Source organism: Pagrus major, chromosome 2 (assembly GCF_040436345.1).
Source record: "Pagrus major chromosome 2, Pma_NU_1.0".
Taxonomy (NCBI): domain Eukaryota; kingdom Metazoa; phylum Chordata; class Actinopteri; order Spariformes; family Sparidae; genus Pagrus; species Pagrus major.
The window spans coordinates 5070409-5087071 of NC_133216.1; the positions used below are offsets into that span (position 1 = coordinate 5070409).

The 16663-nt window shown below is 41.9% G+C and overlaps 1 protein-coding gene across 1 annotated transcript in view; it reads right to left on the bottom strand.

Moving 5' to 3' along the window:
- Positions 1–16663, bottom strand: part of aplp2 (amyloid beta (A4) precursor-like protein 2) — a 62056-nt gene that overhangs the window by 19346 nt on the left and 26047 nt on the right. Inside the window, exons 2-7 of the mRNA XM_073480904.1 lie at positions 12682–12855; positions 10689–10818; positions 4319–4431; positions 1654–1865; positions 1202–1401; positions 578–745 (exon numbers count right to left, since the gene is read on the bottom strand). Of these exons, the coding sequence (XP_073337005.1) occupies positions 578–745; positions 1202–1401; positions 1654–1865; positions 4319–4431; positions 10689–10818; positions 12682–12855 (997 nt within the window). The remainder of the gene's footprint in view (positions 1–577; positions 746–1201; positions 1402–1653; positions 1866–4318; positions 4432–10688; positions 10819–12681; positions 12856–16663) is intronic.

Below are 16663 nucleotides of genomic sequence, written 5' to 3' on the forward strand. Positions count from 1 at the left end.
TTTCAATCATTGATGCAGTGCTGAAACTATTCATTGTTTAATTTATTGTCAGGAAATTAATTAGCAAGTTATTCATCAAGCAAAAATACCAAATCAAATCTGCTTCCACTGGCTTAAATGTGAGGTTTTGATTTAAATCATTGTGAATTAAACATCTTTGGGTTCCTTGATAATGAGCAATCTGAACATTTAGATGTGGGAAACGGTGATGAATAATTTTTCAATATTTTGTGACATTTTCAAGCCTAAACAATTAATTAAAAAATAATTGACACATTATAATGATGAAATTAATCATTAGCTGCAGCACTTGGTATATCAGTGGAATAATGAAACAAAAGCGAATGATGCTGAGTGAATTGAGTGGTTGTGATTGTTTTGGTGGAGGTGGCATGCTATGAACAGCTGTGTTGATTTGATGAGTGACAGCTGAAGACTGCAGAACAGGTGTTCTGTTTAAAAGTCAGCGACAGACTATATTATCCGACAGTGTTTTCAGCGGAGAGGTCTGCAGCAGAGACACAAACAGAGAGAGAGAGAGGTGTTTTCAAAGCGGCCTCTGTCAGGTGGGACTTACTCAGGCGCTTGCATACGGCCATGCAGTACTCCTCTGAGTCGAAATTGTTGCGGTTGCCGGCACAGCCCCCGTATATGAAGCGCACACACTTCCTCTGGCTCATGTCGAAGTGCCAGCGGGGCATGGAGGCCCGACAGGGGCCGGTCTCAGCCTCCAGGGTGCACACGGCTGCCAGGGGACAGCTTGTTAGATCATCCGGGCCACTAGGGGCAGCACTTAATTCCAGTCGCAATTATAAACACTATCATCAAACACTCCTTACTACTGCTATATCCACAAATATGTTTACACAAAACAATGAAAACACTGGAGCAACTCGTTTTTGTACAAGATGAGAAGGAATTAGCAGCAGTTTGGCTCCAAATAAGGCAGGATGATTTGTCCTTGTACTGATAAAGCAGAACAGTACATCACAGTGTCTGCTGTGAGCTGAAGAAAAGGGGACCTGCTGATGCATACACTCATCTAATTACAGTCTGGCTCAGATTTAAGCATATAGCCGATATTTTAAAAGTTAAAAAGGTTTGATTATATTTAAGTGGCAGGCAAAGGGCCAATAAAGGAGTGAGAGAGAGAGATAGTAGGAGGATGGTACGTGATAATTTAAAACATCTTCTAACAAACCTTTCACTTCCTGAAGAGCCTTGTCCTCATCTTGGCTCTCGTCCATTTTGCTGCTCTCTTTCTTCTCATCCTCGTCCTCCTTATCGGCCTCCTCGTCCTCATAGACATAGTGGTACTCCTCCTCATCTTCCTCCTCGTCGTCGTCGTCCTCGTCCACAGGATCCTCCTTTTGTGTGGGCTGCTCATCGGCTGGTGTCTCACTGAGGAGGGGAGGAGGGGAGGGAGGCGGAGGTGATTGAGTGAAGGGGTGGACGCCAGGAAAGAGAGTGATTTATCAAGGCACAGCAGCTGCCATAGGTCAATGTCACAACACTTTAATTCATCCAGATGGCTGGTAATACCTGCCCTTCGCCAGAGAGCCAATATTACACCCGCAATATTTCAAAGACATGCCACGATCATAACACAAACACACACAGCCACACACAGGAGTTTGCCTCACAACTGCTCACCTGTTCTCCTCCTCAACTAGGTCGGCATCGTCAATCTCCTCATCCTCTACCTCCTCCTCTTCGTCGTCCTCCTGTGAGGGCAGGGAAGGGGGAGCGGACTCCCCGGCGCGTGAGGAGGGGCAGCACACGTACTCGGTGCCGTGGAACTTGTCGATGCCACAGGGCAGCAGCATGCCGTAGCTGTGCAGCACCATGGAGCTCTTGGCACAGGCCTGACAGGGAAGAGCAAGTGAGCCAGTGATGATATTGACTGAACACGGTGCAGGGCTCCAGATTAATGAAGCTACTGGGCTTTTTAGGAACCCCACTACTTTAAAGTATCAACTTTAGCTTTGACAAGGTGATATTTGTTTAACCTTTATCCATCAAGAGTAAGTTATGAACAATGATGCCCAGACCAGATGGAGGAGTGTGTGAGGAAACTGTGGAAGTTGAATGAATTCAGCCACAAGATATTGTTGACATGCTGCAATAAGGCACTTGGTTTTTGTTTTTTATACATATCTGAGACCAAAAATACCCATTTTTTTTTCAAAGGAGAGAATCAGTTTAATCTGATTCTTATCCATTGTTGCATTTGCGTTGCACGAAGACACGATCCACTGCAGTTTTTTTTCATAAATAATGTTGTTATGTCTTTCTGCATGCATCTGAAACACAAAATATGGTTCATCTACAGAATGTTATGTATTAAAGGCAAATTTTTACTCCCTGGGTTTTCATGTTTTTCATTATTGTATCAAATTTTCATCTATTTCTTGAATAGGTCTTATAAATGTTATGATAAATTCGAAAGATTCAAAATTATTATTGAAGTGATATTCATTTTTTGCCATTTTGTTTTCAAGCCTGCAACAACCAGTGAAGTACTGTGCTGTGCCTACACAGCCAGCTTGAGGAGACTAGCACACACTATCACTGGGGTCTAGCAAAATACAAAGTCATAAGAAATCCCGGATTGTCATCCAATTAATGTATTCTTTATTCTATGCCTGTACAAAAGTATTTTTGTGACATTTTAACCTTGCTCATTCATTGTGTTTGCTCAATGTCATGCAGGGATTTTATGATTCTTCATCCATTCAGGTGTATACTAGCTACATGGCCTTAGAGATGCTACCAGTTTTTAATCAAGGGCTGGAAAAATTGTTTAATTTGATTTTAGTTATATTGTCAAGAAATACTTTATCACATTTTTGATGAGGTCTTTAAAATATGGCAATTTTCATAATAACTAATGAAAATCGCATCTGACTCACAGTAATTTATCCTGAATTCCTCATAATCTAAATAAACGTCCGCACTTCATCAGCAAACCCACCTTTGAAATTGGAGTTTCAAGGTCCATAAATATTATGTCTTTTAATAATGATTTGGATAATGAGGTTTTTATTCCTTTTAATTTACAATGAAAATGGAAGATTTTGAGTCGGTGCTCCATTTTTTTGTGACAAAAGCAAAGTCCTCCATGTGGCCTTTGATTAAAAAAAGAATCAACAATTTACACAAACAAAAAGCATCCTAGATGTTATAGGATACAGACAGGACACATGTAGCTTGTGCCAGCACTGTTTTTGTAAAGGTAATTTGACCAACTGTAAGTAATGAATATGTAAAATGCATTATATTTGCATTAAAAATGAAAAAAACTCTTAATGTTTTATGTTAAATGACAGTACAATTAAGTACATTTCAAAGTAATCTGACCCCACCTTGCTTTTATCTAATGACTTCTAGTAAGGTACTAGTCCCTTGCGGTTGCCTGACATAGTTACAGATCTTTCCACCTAGACACAGTTGATTTAGAGGCAGTTCTCTTATCGCGCAGACTAAAATGATTAATGCACCACCCCTCCAAAAAGTCATGTAGTCCTTTAACTGACGGGCTATTTTTCAACAATGCTGTGCTTCATAAAGCAGCTAGGAGGTACTGAGTACAACTTCAGTCTAACTGATGGCTGCTGAGAAACTCCAGTGGAGCAGTGGAGGATTAGCTGCCCTGCTTAAGAACATCTCAGTGGCAGTTGGTGAGGGAGCTGAGATTGTTTTTGAGTCATTTTTCTCACCCAGATTTTCCCACTGGTAAGATTTATTACTGCTTGGCTGTAACAAATTTGTTATCGACTGTGGGTCGTTTGTGCCTCTGGATGTCACACTATCTGCAGGCTGCAAGGCTTCAGATGATACTCAGGTTCAGGCATTTGTAATACACGTCGGGGAGGAGTAAGAGTCAGGAAGCAAGAGGCAAGGACAGACAGGAGCTGATGGGCTCGCTGAGCTACTGAATGTACTGTCGTGGTCAGAGTGGCCCCTAAGGGCCGGCTCTGGAGCTGCCCAGGGGGGATTATCTGCATTACAGCCACAACACTAATCTGATTAGCAGCTGAAATGTGAGGGCTCCCAGTCAGCCTGTGATCAGAGGGCCTCAGAGACTCACAGAGACAGGTGGAAAGGTATTAGAGAGGGAAAAGGAAAGATTGGAAAGTAATGAAACTGTGACCAGCATGACAGGGAGAAGGGACTTAAAATTAGTTTAGTTTAATTTCAAGAAGTTAAGTTGATGCTCAGGACTTCCTCTTCCCACAGGACCTTTCCTTTCCATTGCTCTGCTATCACTCAGATACAGCCTCCCACACTGTTTCCTATGAAGTAATTCCTTCCTTACCTCTTTGGCCACACCGTGCCACTGCTGATGGCTGACGCACATGTCCATACGCTCCTTGTGGAAGAACTTGCACTTCTCTGGAACCAGAAGCACGTCACTCACGAACTCGCCCACTGTAAAAGCAAATCACACGGCCCAATACGCCTGTTATTCATCTGACCAATGTGTCCAAAAACAAAATCACTCCTTTGCCTGGACACTGCCAGGATTAGAAACAATAAATCGCCCAGTGGGACTAAAAAAGGAATAACAGATGAGAGGAATGAAAAAATGGCATGATTTAATAATTCATAGCTGTCTGGTCCTTTACATTTCACTACAGATAGGGTATTTGACACATGAACATCTGTCTGTGCACCTGAAGCTGAGAGGGATTCATCCCTTCCCTATAGCTGCATCTGTAAGCCTGCAATCAAAATGGAAGTGGAGAAAATCAGGTTTCACACTGTGACTCCTTTAAGACTCTTCCTGTGAGTCAATGATACCATTTGCTTGATGAACTCAATTCGGAGATGTTTTATTCATAAAACAGAAAGCAGATCTAGGGGAAATAAAAGACATGAAAGACATCTTGTGAATTCCTATGAATAGCTCCAGGTTAAAAACCATGTGCGTGCAAGCATATGGTGCAGGGGTCACAAGAAAGATTAAACAGGACAGCAGCTGCTGATAGGCTGGCAGTGTGACGAGGCGCTCAGGTAGAAACACTGCCATCAGAAACAGATGGAAAGCCAGGCGGAGAGAAAGAAAGGAGGCAAGCGAGGGAGGTATGAATAGAAGGTTTAGGGCAAAGTCCAGATCAGAGTGGCTGAGGAATGGGCGGACTGAAAACACACAAATGAGGGTCTAGAGGTCTCACGACGAGAGCTGGGAACTGCTATAACTGCTCATTTAGTGGTTTGCCACGACCTCGGCCTGAGGCAGAGCTGCTGGAGCAGCAGGCGAGGCAGGCAGGCAGGCAGACAGAGGGTGAAAAAGCAGTGTTTTGGAAAATGAGAGGGTAGGATAGGAAGAGGAGAGAGCTGGAAATAGCAGAGGGCTCAGCAGCTGCTTCTCATCTCCGCCCAGGAGGTACAGTAACACCCCCTCACACAACCCCCCCTTAACCCTGCAGACCCCTCGTTCCCCTGCTTCTCTGCCTTGTGCCCACCACTGGTCAAGTACTGATCTTAGAAATAGTTTGAGTTAGGGCTGCAACTAACAATTATTTTTAGTATTGAGTCATTTTAACGAACAATTCTGTCCAACACACAGTCCAGAACCCACAGACTCCTCATTTGCTGTCATAAATGAAAAGTAAAAGTAGCAAATCCTAATTTTTAAGAAGCTGGAACCAGGAAAAATGGGGACTACTTCTCTTTCAACTAATCGATTATTTGAATACTCGTTGCAGCTCCAGTTGAAATCAAATCAAGTAGAATATATTTTGGTTTTGTCACCTTGGGTTCTGGGAAATTGAGATGACTGTTATTCCCGACATTTTAAAGATTAAACACTCAATTCATACTTCCTCTGCTACTTCTACTTCCCCACATTTTAGAGGGTAATATTGTATATTTCATCCTACTAATTTGACAGCTGCACTTGCTTTGCAGATTAAAATTTTGAGAAATGTTTAAGATATGATCAGTTTATAAAACATGATGCATTGTAATAGCCTGCCTCAACTATTGTTACAATGAGCTCAATCTTGACTAGCTGTAACATTTAAATAGAAGAATAGTCCAATCCAGCAGAATAACATACTGTAAAATAACAGTGTGAAAGTGGCCATTCTGCATGAGCGCTTGTACTTATTATATTTCAATGGATTTGGCTGAAAATACATGTTTATGGTACTTTAATTCACCTTGTTGACTGCTGTCGGCCTATCTACAAATAAGATGATTCACCACTGGCACTGGCTGATGTTTATTTTTTGTGTCACATCAATTTTGCACTGGCACATTCATGAACTACTGGCCCGTGACATCCCTGCCATCAGTTTGTCAGGCTATGTGAGTACTGAATTTTTTTTATCATTGAGTAGGTAGGTGTACAGCAAGCTGTAAAAGCTTTTGGAGTAGTTTTCATGTGGAAGAAGGTTACATTAAGGGTTGTTTCATATTTCAATTTGTGCTCTTTCAAAGACAGTATAATGAAGGGTTGAATAACTTTGAAACAGTTCAGTTATTTTTTAAAATGTAGATTTCTTTGTTCCCCTGGCACAAAAGTGGGAATAAATAACAATAAACTAATTAAACGACAACAAAAACCTCAGTATCGACATTTTCTGTCAACCAAATTGTTATTTCAAACATCACTATCAGCCCACAATTTCACAATCAGGTCATCCCTTGTCATTTTTTAATTGCTGTATTGCTACTTGTGCTTCAGTTAAGGGGTCTGAATATGTCTTTGACAGCTGATGCCCTCTCTCTCTCTCGTTCTCTAACTTCTCCTTCTCTTGATTCCCAGTAACCCTCAGCTCCACATCCTGCACGGTGGATGCTAAGTGATTCATTCACTCACACACTCTCTCTGTCTGATTTCTCTCACACTCACAGGTTGCTTCGGTTGTGAGGTGGAGTGGGTTTCCAGCAGACCCCGTATGCAGTCACACTGCACTGGGTGATGGATGGCGGTGTTTGGAGAGCAGCTGCGCCTCGCAAGCACTCCTGCTCTGTGTGTTACTATCTGTGTGTATGAGAGCACATACTCCTCTTTCTCAGTGACCTACTCTCCACCTACTCTATTCATCCGCCATTCCTTTAACCTCCGCCTATCAGACACCCTCGCTAACACTCTCCAGTGCCCAGACTGGCTGCACTACAGCCATCTAGGGAGTGTGAAGGTAAGAATACACCCAATGTACCATTGATACCTTAAGTACTGAGAGGCGGTGAATTCAATTAAGCGCCAACCAAGATCTGCTTGTCGACAACACGGCTATTGTGTTTCAAGGACTTTCCAAAGGAGGCCTGCTGTAATGAAATTTATTGTGATCAGTGTGAGAATTTGAAAAATACAAATAAGTTGTTCAGCGATTAAATCTTTCATTTATTTAACCACTTACCTATGAGTTATGTACACGTGTATATGTACAAGTTTTAAGTAAACATTCACTATTAGGTGTTTCTCATCTTATAATAAATCATAAGGTTTATGAATATTAAGGTTTTCTACTATTGAAAAACATGAAAGATGTAAAAAACAGCATTATGAAACGTTATTTAACCTGAATGTAGTTGTTGTCTAGGGTTAGTTATTGACTTATACTTATAGTCCTTGTTTACAACATGAATGGTGCCATTAAAGTGAACAAAAAATCTGATGCTTGATTACCTGCATAAGCTTTATCCTTAACTAACCTTTCATTTATGATAAAGCTGCTACAAGAAACTTTTATTTCATGTTGATTCTGGCGGTCCCTGTGGACAAAAACAGTATGAGCACCACTGGATCCTGTCTTCAAGATCTTGATCTGGTGAGTGTGTTTGTTATGAAAGTGAGTGAAAGAAAGATGCGATGCATTTTGATTATTATTTTTCTTTTTTTAAACACAGCTGTTAGCAATAAGGTAATGTAATTGTGGCTATGTAAGAATAATAACTATAACTTTGTTTTGGTTCTGTATTGTACCAACAGATTACAGACCAGCATCTTTGCTCAGGCTTCAAGGTTAATCAATTCATCCTCAGCCATCCATCATGAATTAACAGTTTTCATTTTATGACTTATAATTTAATGACTCATCCAACCCGGATAAGAATAATTGTAATAACTTTTTAAAAAATAGCCAATCTTCTTCCTGATGGTCTTGTTTGCTTATGTAGGTCATAAAAAAGCAGCAGCATTAAACGGAGACTATTTCATAACCTTAAAAAGTCCCTTGTATGTTTAGATTTGTGGTGCTGTCACAATAATTTATAATTGTTCAGAGTCATTTCTTAACATTTCCAGAGCTCAAAGGAGTACAAAGAGCCAGAGGTGTGGTGCTCTGAAACACATCCATTATCAGCTTATTCATAATCACAAGACTCAGCCCCTGTGATGATATCGTGATTTGTCATTGTGCGCCCTGCCCTTCGCTATATCAACATCCTTAGTCAACAGGAAAGGCAAAGTACTTTTGTCAATGTTGCTAATTAAATTCTCCACCAAAACACGGCCTTAAAACACTTTGAACTCTACGAGGTAAAAAGTAGCTCAAAGGTCAAACTCTAAGCTAAGATAAGAAAAAGGCTCAATATGCCTGAAATCAGTCTATCACTGATAACTGCCAACAGCAACTGAAGTTAAATAAGTTCTACATATATAAAGTTACAGACATTAAATGTAAACTTGCCTGCATGCCTACCATGCATACTAACCAACACCCGGGTTACACATCTGCTGCTGACTGTTTTTACCATTCCAGACATAATAATAAAAAGAAAAATCTCTAAAATAATCCTCTGCTGTTTGACACAGACATCATGCTGCAGGGATTAAAGTGCCATGGAACAAAAATCACATTCATTTGCGGAGTCATTGTTTGGGGACAGGAAACACGGACGGATTGTGGCTCTGCGACTGAGCCTTTGCATGGATAGATGGGATACAGCACATCCCATCTCTTTCTCTTTTTACACTGAGCCCCTTCCTTACAGCTTGCATTATTCATATAAACCTATTAACTTGACATGACTGCTGGTCTGGCCTTTTTAATCATATCCTTCAAGACATAGCCCCTCTCCCTTTGGTCTTCTTTTTGATTCTACTATAATTAATGTGTGCTGATGAACATAAGGCAAAAACTCATTGATGTTCATTCCTGTAGAACACTACATGACATCGCAAATAATTAATAATTCAAAATCACTCTTCATTGCACAAGATATGACAGAGACGGCTGACAAATAATGGGCTGCAGAGGTGAGGCGCGGTGAGGTGGCAGAGGCATGCCGTGGCTCGTAGCATACGATCAGAGCCCTCCAATTAAGCCCCTAACATGCTCCATTACATAATTAAGCAGAAGCCCTCTCAATCGCCTCCTTCTAGCCAACACCTTATGTTTATCTCTCCTCCTCCATCTGTCTCCTCTGTTCTCCCAGTTCAGGCTCCTCATTTGCAACCCAGCAGAGCAGCAGAGAAGGCACACGTAATTTGATGGGGCATGAGAGCGCAGACCTTCAACAATGATGACAAAAAATGTGCAAGAACAAGCAATGAAGCTATTCAATTATTTCAGTGCAGGTAATGGGATTGTTTTAATTAAATGGCAGTCATGGCACTGTTGCTGAATCATAATGAGGGGTCTTAGGTCGCTGATGGATGCAGCAGCCGGCCACAGTGGAGACAGGAGGACAGAGGCTATGAGATGTGGCAGGTATTTAGAGGGAAACAGCTTCTGGATGTTAAATGAGAGCAAACTGGGGGACTTTTGGAGACTGATTGCGCATGTGAAGCTCTCTCATCTGTATTCAAGTCTCAGCCACCGAGTGGCTACTCCAGTTGTGGTGTTTGCTGTCCCATGAATTTCCCAAAAGCCTCCTCTTTGCGTTTGCCAAAAATTCTCTTGAATGGTAGCCCATTTCACAGTCCGGTGGAACTGCTAATAGCTTTTTCATCCCGGAAAGCGGCACAACTCAATCAGCAAGAGGTTTTTGGACAGAGGAAGGGTGCCGGAAAGTGTTTGCAGCACAGAGGAAGATGTTTTTTTCCTTCCTGACATAGCTTTACAAGTACAGAGAGGAACCTTGTTTCAGAACTCTATTTCTCTGTTACTGCAATCCTCAGAGGCAGCAGGAGTGTACTGTGTTCTTGTAAGTTAGGGAACACAGAGGCCTGAAGAGTCTGAGGCTCTATCTGACATTTAATAAACCAGAATATAGCCATGTTGCCACTGCTGATTACAGTGATGCTGCAGGAGACAGAGGAGGCAGAGAGGTGTGTATGACAGCACAGGCGAATGGAGAAATGGGGAGTAATAAAGCAGGCCTCCTCACAGACCTCCCTCTCGCTGACCCTGTGTGTCTGTGTAAGTTTATGGCCACTGTCTGAGGGGGGAAATAAGATTGTGCTTTATTGCTCAACAAGCCTCCCCAGCAATAATAGCATCCCCCCCCTTTGCCATCCGTTCCGAGAGACATTAGCTCCTATCCAGTGAGGATCTGCTCAATCTGCAGCTCAAGGCCAGGATTAACTGAATCAGACTCCAATATTACTCTATGTCATCTCTGCCTATGGCTAAGAAGTATTGTAATCTCTTCTTCCTTTACGTTGAACTAAGGGCCAATATAGATGAGGGTGGACGACGGATAACACCTGATATGAAGGACCACTCACGGCCCTCTGAGTGTTTTCCCCCAGCCCTTGAACTACTTATAAGTGTGCTGCACAAGCTTACCTAAGCATTTGTAAGGCACCACAATATGGGCATGTCCTTTGCACACCTTCTTCTCCTTCTTGCACCAGTTCTCAATACGAATTGGCTGGTTGGCTTCCACCACATTTGTGATTTGGAGCTCAGGATACATCTGTTGGAAGAAGAAGAAGCAGAAAATGTATATGAAATAATGAGAGAGGTATTTTCTATGTGTGTGTGTGTGTGTGTGTGAGAGAGGGAAGGTATGATAAGTGGAGCTTCGATGGGATCCTTTAATCCACACTTTATACTCTCTAGATGCCATCTGCTCAGCCATGAAAGAGCGTGCAATTTACGCTTTCCCCAAATGCCATCAAAATGTCATCAATAAATGCAACTGAAGCTTGTGGGGAAGGCTGCTTGAAAATATACAGCCGTGCTTTTTTCCTTGGACGGCTGCATAATAAACCATGACAGTAATACCCGCAGCCTCTTGGGTTTGGTATATAGAAGGAGGGAAAAGTAAATAAGAGCGAGGATATCCATATCGTTGAAAAACATGTCCTTTGTTGTAGAGAAAGTAAGAGAAAATGACAGTCACTGGGTTTGCTAATTGAAATGCCACCTGCTATACTCTTTCATGAATAGCTCAGTAGTCTCTTTAATGACAAATCACAGTGAAAATGAAACTTTTCACAGCTCACTAACTGAATTTAACCTATTCTCACCTCGTAGACCTATTCAGTAATACGTTTCACGTATTTACTTTTTATCTTATTATTATTTAACTCCTCCACATCTTACATCTTTGTTTATTGAACTATAAAGCTACTCAGCTAAACTGAAATGTTCTCAACAAACCAGGTATAATCTTCGGTTTACATGCTAATCCAGGACAGGGTGGTGCAGAATTTGCGCTAATTTTGTTTTAAAATAAATGAACAACATTTTGGGAAATATGTTCATTCATGTTCTTCCTGCAAGTTAGAAGGTTGAGACCACTCTAATATCTGTTTGTTATATGCGAAGCTGCTGCCAATTATCTTAGCTTAGCACAAAAACTGAAAACAGGTGAAAACAGCTAACATAGCCTTGTTTAAATGTAACAAAATCTGCCTAACAGCGCCTCTAAATTTTACCAACCAACACATTATATCTCGTTCATTTTGTCCAGTGGTTCTCAAACCTACAGCTGCTTGAATATAATTCATGTGATGACATCAACAAACAATATTGCTCTGATGCTTGAAAGGCTATCTCGCAAACCTGAACCAACTTTAGCTTGTTTTGTTAGCAGCTTCCCCATTAATGATTTATAGAAGTAATATCCGCCTTTGCCAGGGTGTGGAGGCATGACAGAAAAAGTTTGAAAACCACTGATTTAATCTGTAGCTTCATATTTAGCTTATGGACATGAAAGTGGTTTGGATCTTCTCATCTGAATCATGAAAGTACATAAGCGTTTTCCCAAAACATCAAACTATTCTTTCAAGTACATTCTCAGCAATTATAATAACAACATGTCCTGTGTGGAGCAAAAGCAAATACAACTACAACCATAGCAAATGTGCAAAATAATTCCATAAAATTATGAAATTTAAATAAAAGAAATGAGCTATTCAAACATTAAAGATGGATAATGGCACCTCTGTACATGGCTGAGCACCTCCACTCTCAGTTCTCCCTCAAGTAATTTAATTTGCCCCTTTTACACAGGCTCTTCAAGTCGGGAATGTTGTAGTAATGAAAGGTACAAAGACAGAATGAGGGGCCATCGTTGTTCCGCCTCTGAGCGGGCAGCGGGATAGGGGAGTAAAATCTTGTTAACGTCGTGTCATGTGTGTCACTTACCACCAGGGATTTAAAAAGAAGCAAAAAAAAAACAAAGCTGGTGGAATGAAGTTTTTACGACTATTGATTGTAGCTGTGTTGACAACCCACTTTGTTTCTAAATGACTTTGGTGCTTGAATTTCACCATGTGTATGAGACTGATAGGAAGGAGATTGGAGATGTGTCTGTGTCACGATGACTCACCTCCTGGCAGTACTGCAGCACACCCTCTTTGGTTCCTACACAGCTCTCGGTTCCGGATGGGTCGGGTTCCCAACGGCCGGTCTGAATGTTGACATGCATGTTGAGCTTTCCACAGAACATCGCCACCTGTGGCTCGGCCACAGCAAACCCTGTGCCTGCATTGGCTGCTAGCGCCTGCAGAAACACAAAGAGAAAGAGAGAATGAGGGTTAATGCACTCAATCATTATAGAGCCCATTAAAGCTGGGGAGTATTGTGGCTGACAGACTTGAGACACGGTCTGCCCACTCGCTTTTCTCATAAATTTCGTTGTGAGCCTGACACAGGAGCCTGCTGTGAAGTCTGAACACATAAAGCAGTTTCCGCTCATGTACTGCAATGGATAACCGAACTAACTAGATGTGATGAAGCAACATCAGAACGGCTGTCAACGCTCGGCTGCTACTGCGAATCAGTGCAGAGGCAAATTAAATGCACCTCGGGAATGTTTGGCTAAGATGATGGTTAAACGAGTAGGGGTTTGATTGGATTTGTTGTTTTTTTTTGCTCGGATGCCCGTTGAGTGACTGAGAGGCTGCACACAGAGAGCAAGAGAGAAGGAAATAACTGCAGTCCGTCATGCCTCACAAACCAGGACATTCCTGTTTGAGGGCAGAGCTATGCTCATCCAGGCCTCCTGGGACCAAAATCTTTCGTCAAAGGATGGATCATTTATCCTTCGAAGTAAATACTGACGCTTCCTGAGCCACTATCAGCTCTGTTGTACAGACACACAAGAACAACAACATAAATGATCTAATTAAAATATGTGTAGAGAGATAACACAGAATTTGTTAAAAAACAAATTCCTAGGTATTCCTACCAGAATACCTCATCTTTGTTTACCTTCCAGCCCTATGATCATGAGAGGAAATCTGCTATCTCTCCCCCCTGTTGTCCTTCCTGCCATCTTTTACTGAACCCTGCAGTTCTTCCATCGGCAAGCAGGAAATAGGAACACCCAGTCTGCCCGTCCTTCACTGAAAATAACTTTATACCACTCACTATAGAAAATGGACACCAACTGTCCCAAACCACTGTGTAATCAGCTTCCACATGATTGCCTTTCAGATGACACGGTGTACTGCTAGCATCAGTCAGCTCATCAGCTCCTCATTGAGACAATAAGTCACGGCCTGCTACCACTCGCCTGATGCTAGGGGTGTCACAGCACGGGAAACTCTAATGAATCAGAGAGGCGATGTAGCTGTGCATGCCAAACCATCCCAAAACACACACTAGGGAGCCTCCAGACAGGAAGTGGAACGGAACTGATCCGCTCTTGATTGTCATAATGTCATCAGGCTGAGTAAACAGGCTTCAGCCCCAGAGAGAGATCAAGGGAATGAGCGAGTGCTGTTGGACTCGGATGTCTGACCATTTGCTGGGTCCTCGGCTTTGAGGAGACGTACGCAGAGGTGTCCTCTGCAGCGCACAGCCCAAGGAGAAAACAGCTGAAGAGGGAGACTTGAGTAGCAGTGTGTTAGACAAAGCTCTCCGTCTAATTCTGCGCAGGCTCTCGGGCTGATAATAGGCGCAGAACAGAGTAGAGTGAGGACAAAACAAGTGCTGTGTAATCAGCAGTTGGCTGTAGCGTGTGATGAGCTGCAGAGCCAGCCAGAGCTGAGTCTGCTGCACGCATACACCAACACACATAAACTGAATACAGCTTCAGCCATACACACATACATACACTCAGCCCAACAAAACATTCATTCAGCCACACCGGCACAAGCAAGCAAACACACACTGGACTATCTTGATTTGGTCCTAGAGGCACAACATCTTTAGATTCAACCTCATTTCCCCTCCATCTCCACATCTTTGTCCTGCTCCTCCACTCCTCCCTCTCTGCACCATCACAGGCTTGTTTGCTCTCCTCCCTCTTATTCCTCCCTCTCATTCCTTTGTGAGATTGGCTCGTGGTGTATGAGAAGCAGAGAGGTGGGGTGGAAATGAGGAAAGAGGAGAAGCACATTAGGGAGGCGTTGATAGCCTGACCACAATGAGACTCTGCGGCTGTGGAAAATCAAATGTTGGGGCCTTCTCAACACCCCTATCACTCCACTTATGTGATAAAGTTTCATTGTGTCTTTAATTCTGCTATGATGGCTGTGGAGGCAGCACGTAGGTTTATACCACTGCCTTAAATCTGCAGTCACATGCCTGTAGTGCCTAAGACAAGAGACCTGCACAAAGAGAGGTGCCATGGGGGGCAGCAGAGAGCACAAGAAGTTGTGCAGAAGAAGAAATTTGTGTCGTCTGTGGTCTCATCACCTGCAACACCTGAACCAGAAGGATGACTGCTTACTGTGATTTTCTTAAACACAATCACACACTACTGTAGGAGAAATAATCAATTTTGTTAAGAGTTTTGGTCTCATTCTGAAACCTTACTTTGTCGTGACCGGAGAGCCATGACTCAGAAATTTATTCTAAGACCAGCCGAGCACACAGCTGAAGTGTCATCGTCACAATTTTTTACATCATCTAAGACCAATTTGTTCCATCGGCCAGCGAAGGTCAGTGAAATGGAATCGGAAGAAGAAAAATGAGAGGAAGTAGAAGTCGACTCAGAGAGATCTAGTTACAGGAAGAGTTTTGGTCTTGTTTTTCATTTGACTGTGATTTGATGTAACTGAACTTCTGCTTAAAAGGTCACATGAAATAACTTTGACAGTGATTTGCTTCTGCGGTTTCTCGTGTTTCCACATGAAGCAGAAGTTCAGGGCAGGACTTCATGCCAAAAGTGACTTCATTTTAAAGTTCAAAAGTGGTGAAAGCTAAGACTACAAAATTGATACTGGCGGTCGCCCTGGAGGATCACTCGCCTTCAAGTTTAGTTAATTGATCTAACGCTGTGGTTCTTCTCACTTTTAAGTTACAGGCATCAAATTCACAATGACTTTGCAAATAAACAACACGGTTAATCAGACTGAACATGAACTATCATGTCTTTGTACTGTATTAAATAAAATATAGCTCATAAAGGATTTGTGGAATTTTGTTTTTATTTCTATCTGACACTGCGTCCCAACCCTTTTGGACTCTTGTAATTCTGGTGCATAAAGCTGCTGGTGATATTGATCCTGATGCCAACCAACACCCAGATACACACTTTGAGGCTGATGTAACTGCTGGGGCAAATTTACCCTGGTAGACCTGAAGGTTTTATAAGACGAGAAGGGTTAGATGAATCGCCCTAAGCTACGGCTGGCTTACATATTACTAACTGGGATCAAGATGAGTCATCACAACCTTTTGACAGGTTACGGGAAGAGAAAAAGAACGTGGGTGGAAAAATATACAAAAATGCATCTTTTCAAAATTATCTGACAGAGAAAGGACAAGATTATAGGGTATTTTCCATTTCATGTCATTTCTCTTGTTCATGCTCATGTTGATGTGGAGCTGTTTGGTATTAAAATATGTCTGCAGAGTGTTTTCTCAATTAACTGATAAGTTGTTTGGTCTATTTAAATATCGATAAGTGTTTCTAAAAGCCCAAGATGATGCCCAAGAAATATCTAGTTTACTGTTACAGAGGAGTACAGAAAACTGAAAATAATCACATTTAAGGAGCTGAAATCAGAGAATTCTGACTTATGTTCTTCAAAAAATTACTCAAACCATTTAATCAATTGTCAAAATTATTTGGAAATCAATTAGATAGTTGACTAATCAACTGATCGTTGCAGCCCTATTGCATTAGCTGATTGATTTGCCTGGTTTCTTTGGATATAGATAGATGGAAAAGCTCGGATTATGGTCTTGAATGTGGCACCGACAGACACAAACTCTCAGCTACTAGAAATATATGTCGCCACACCTAACAAGTGTAACTCATCAAGCATCCATCTCTCATTACTGACTCACCATGAGATGTTATTTCATGTGTAAGTGTGAACACCTGCTGCAATGTGGAGGCTTTAGTCAGAGGGAGA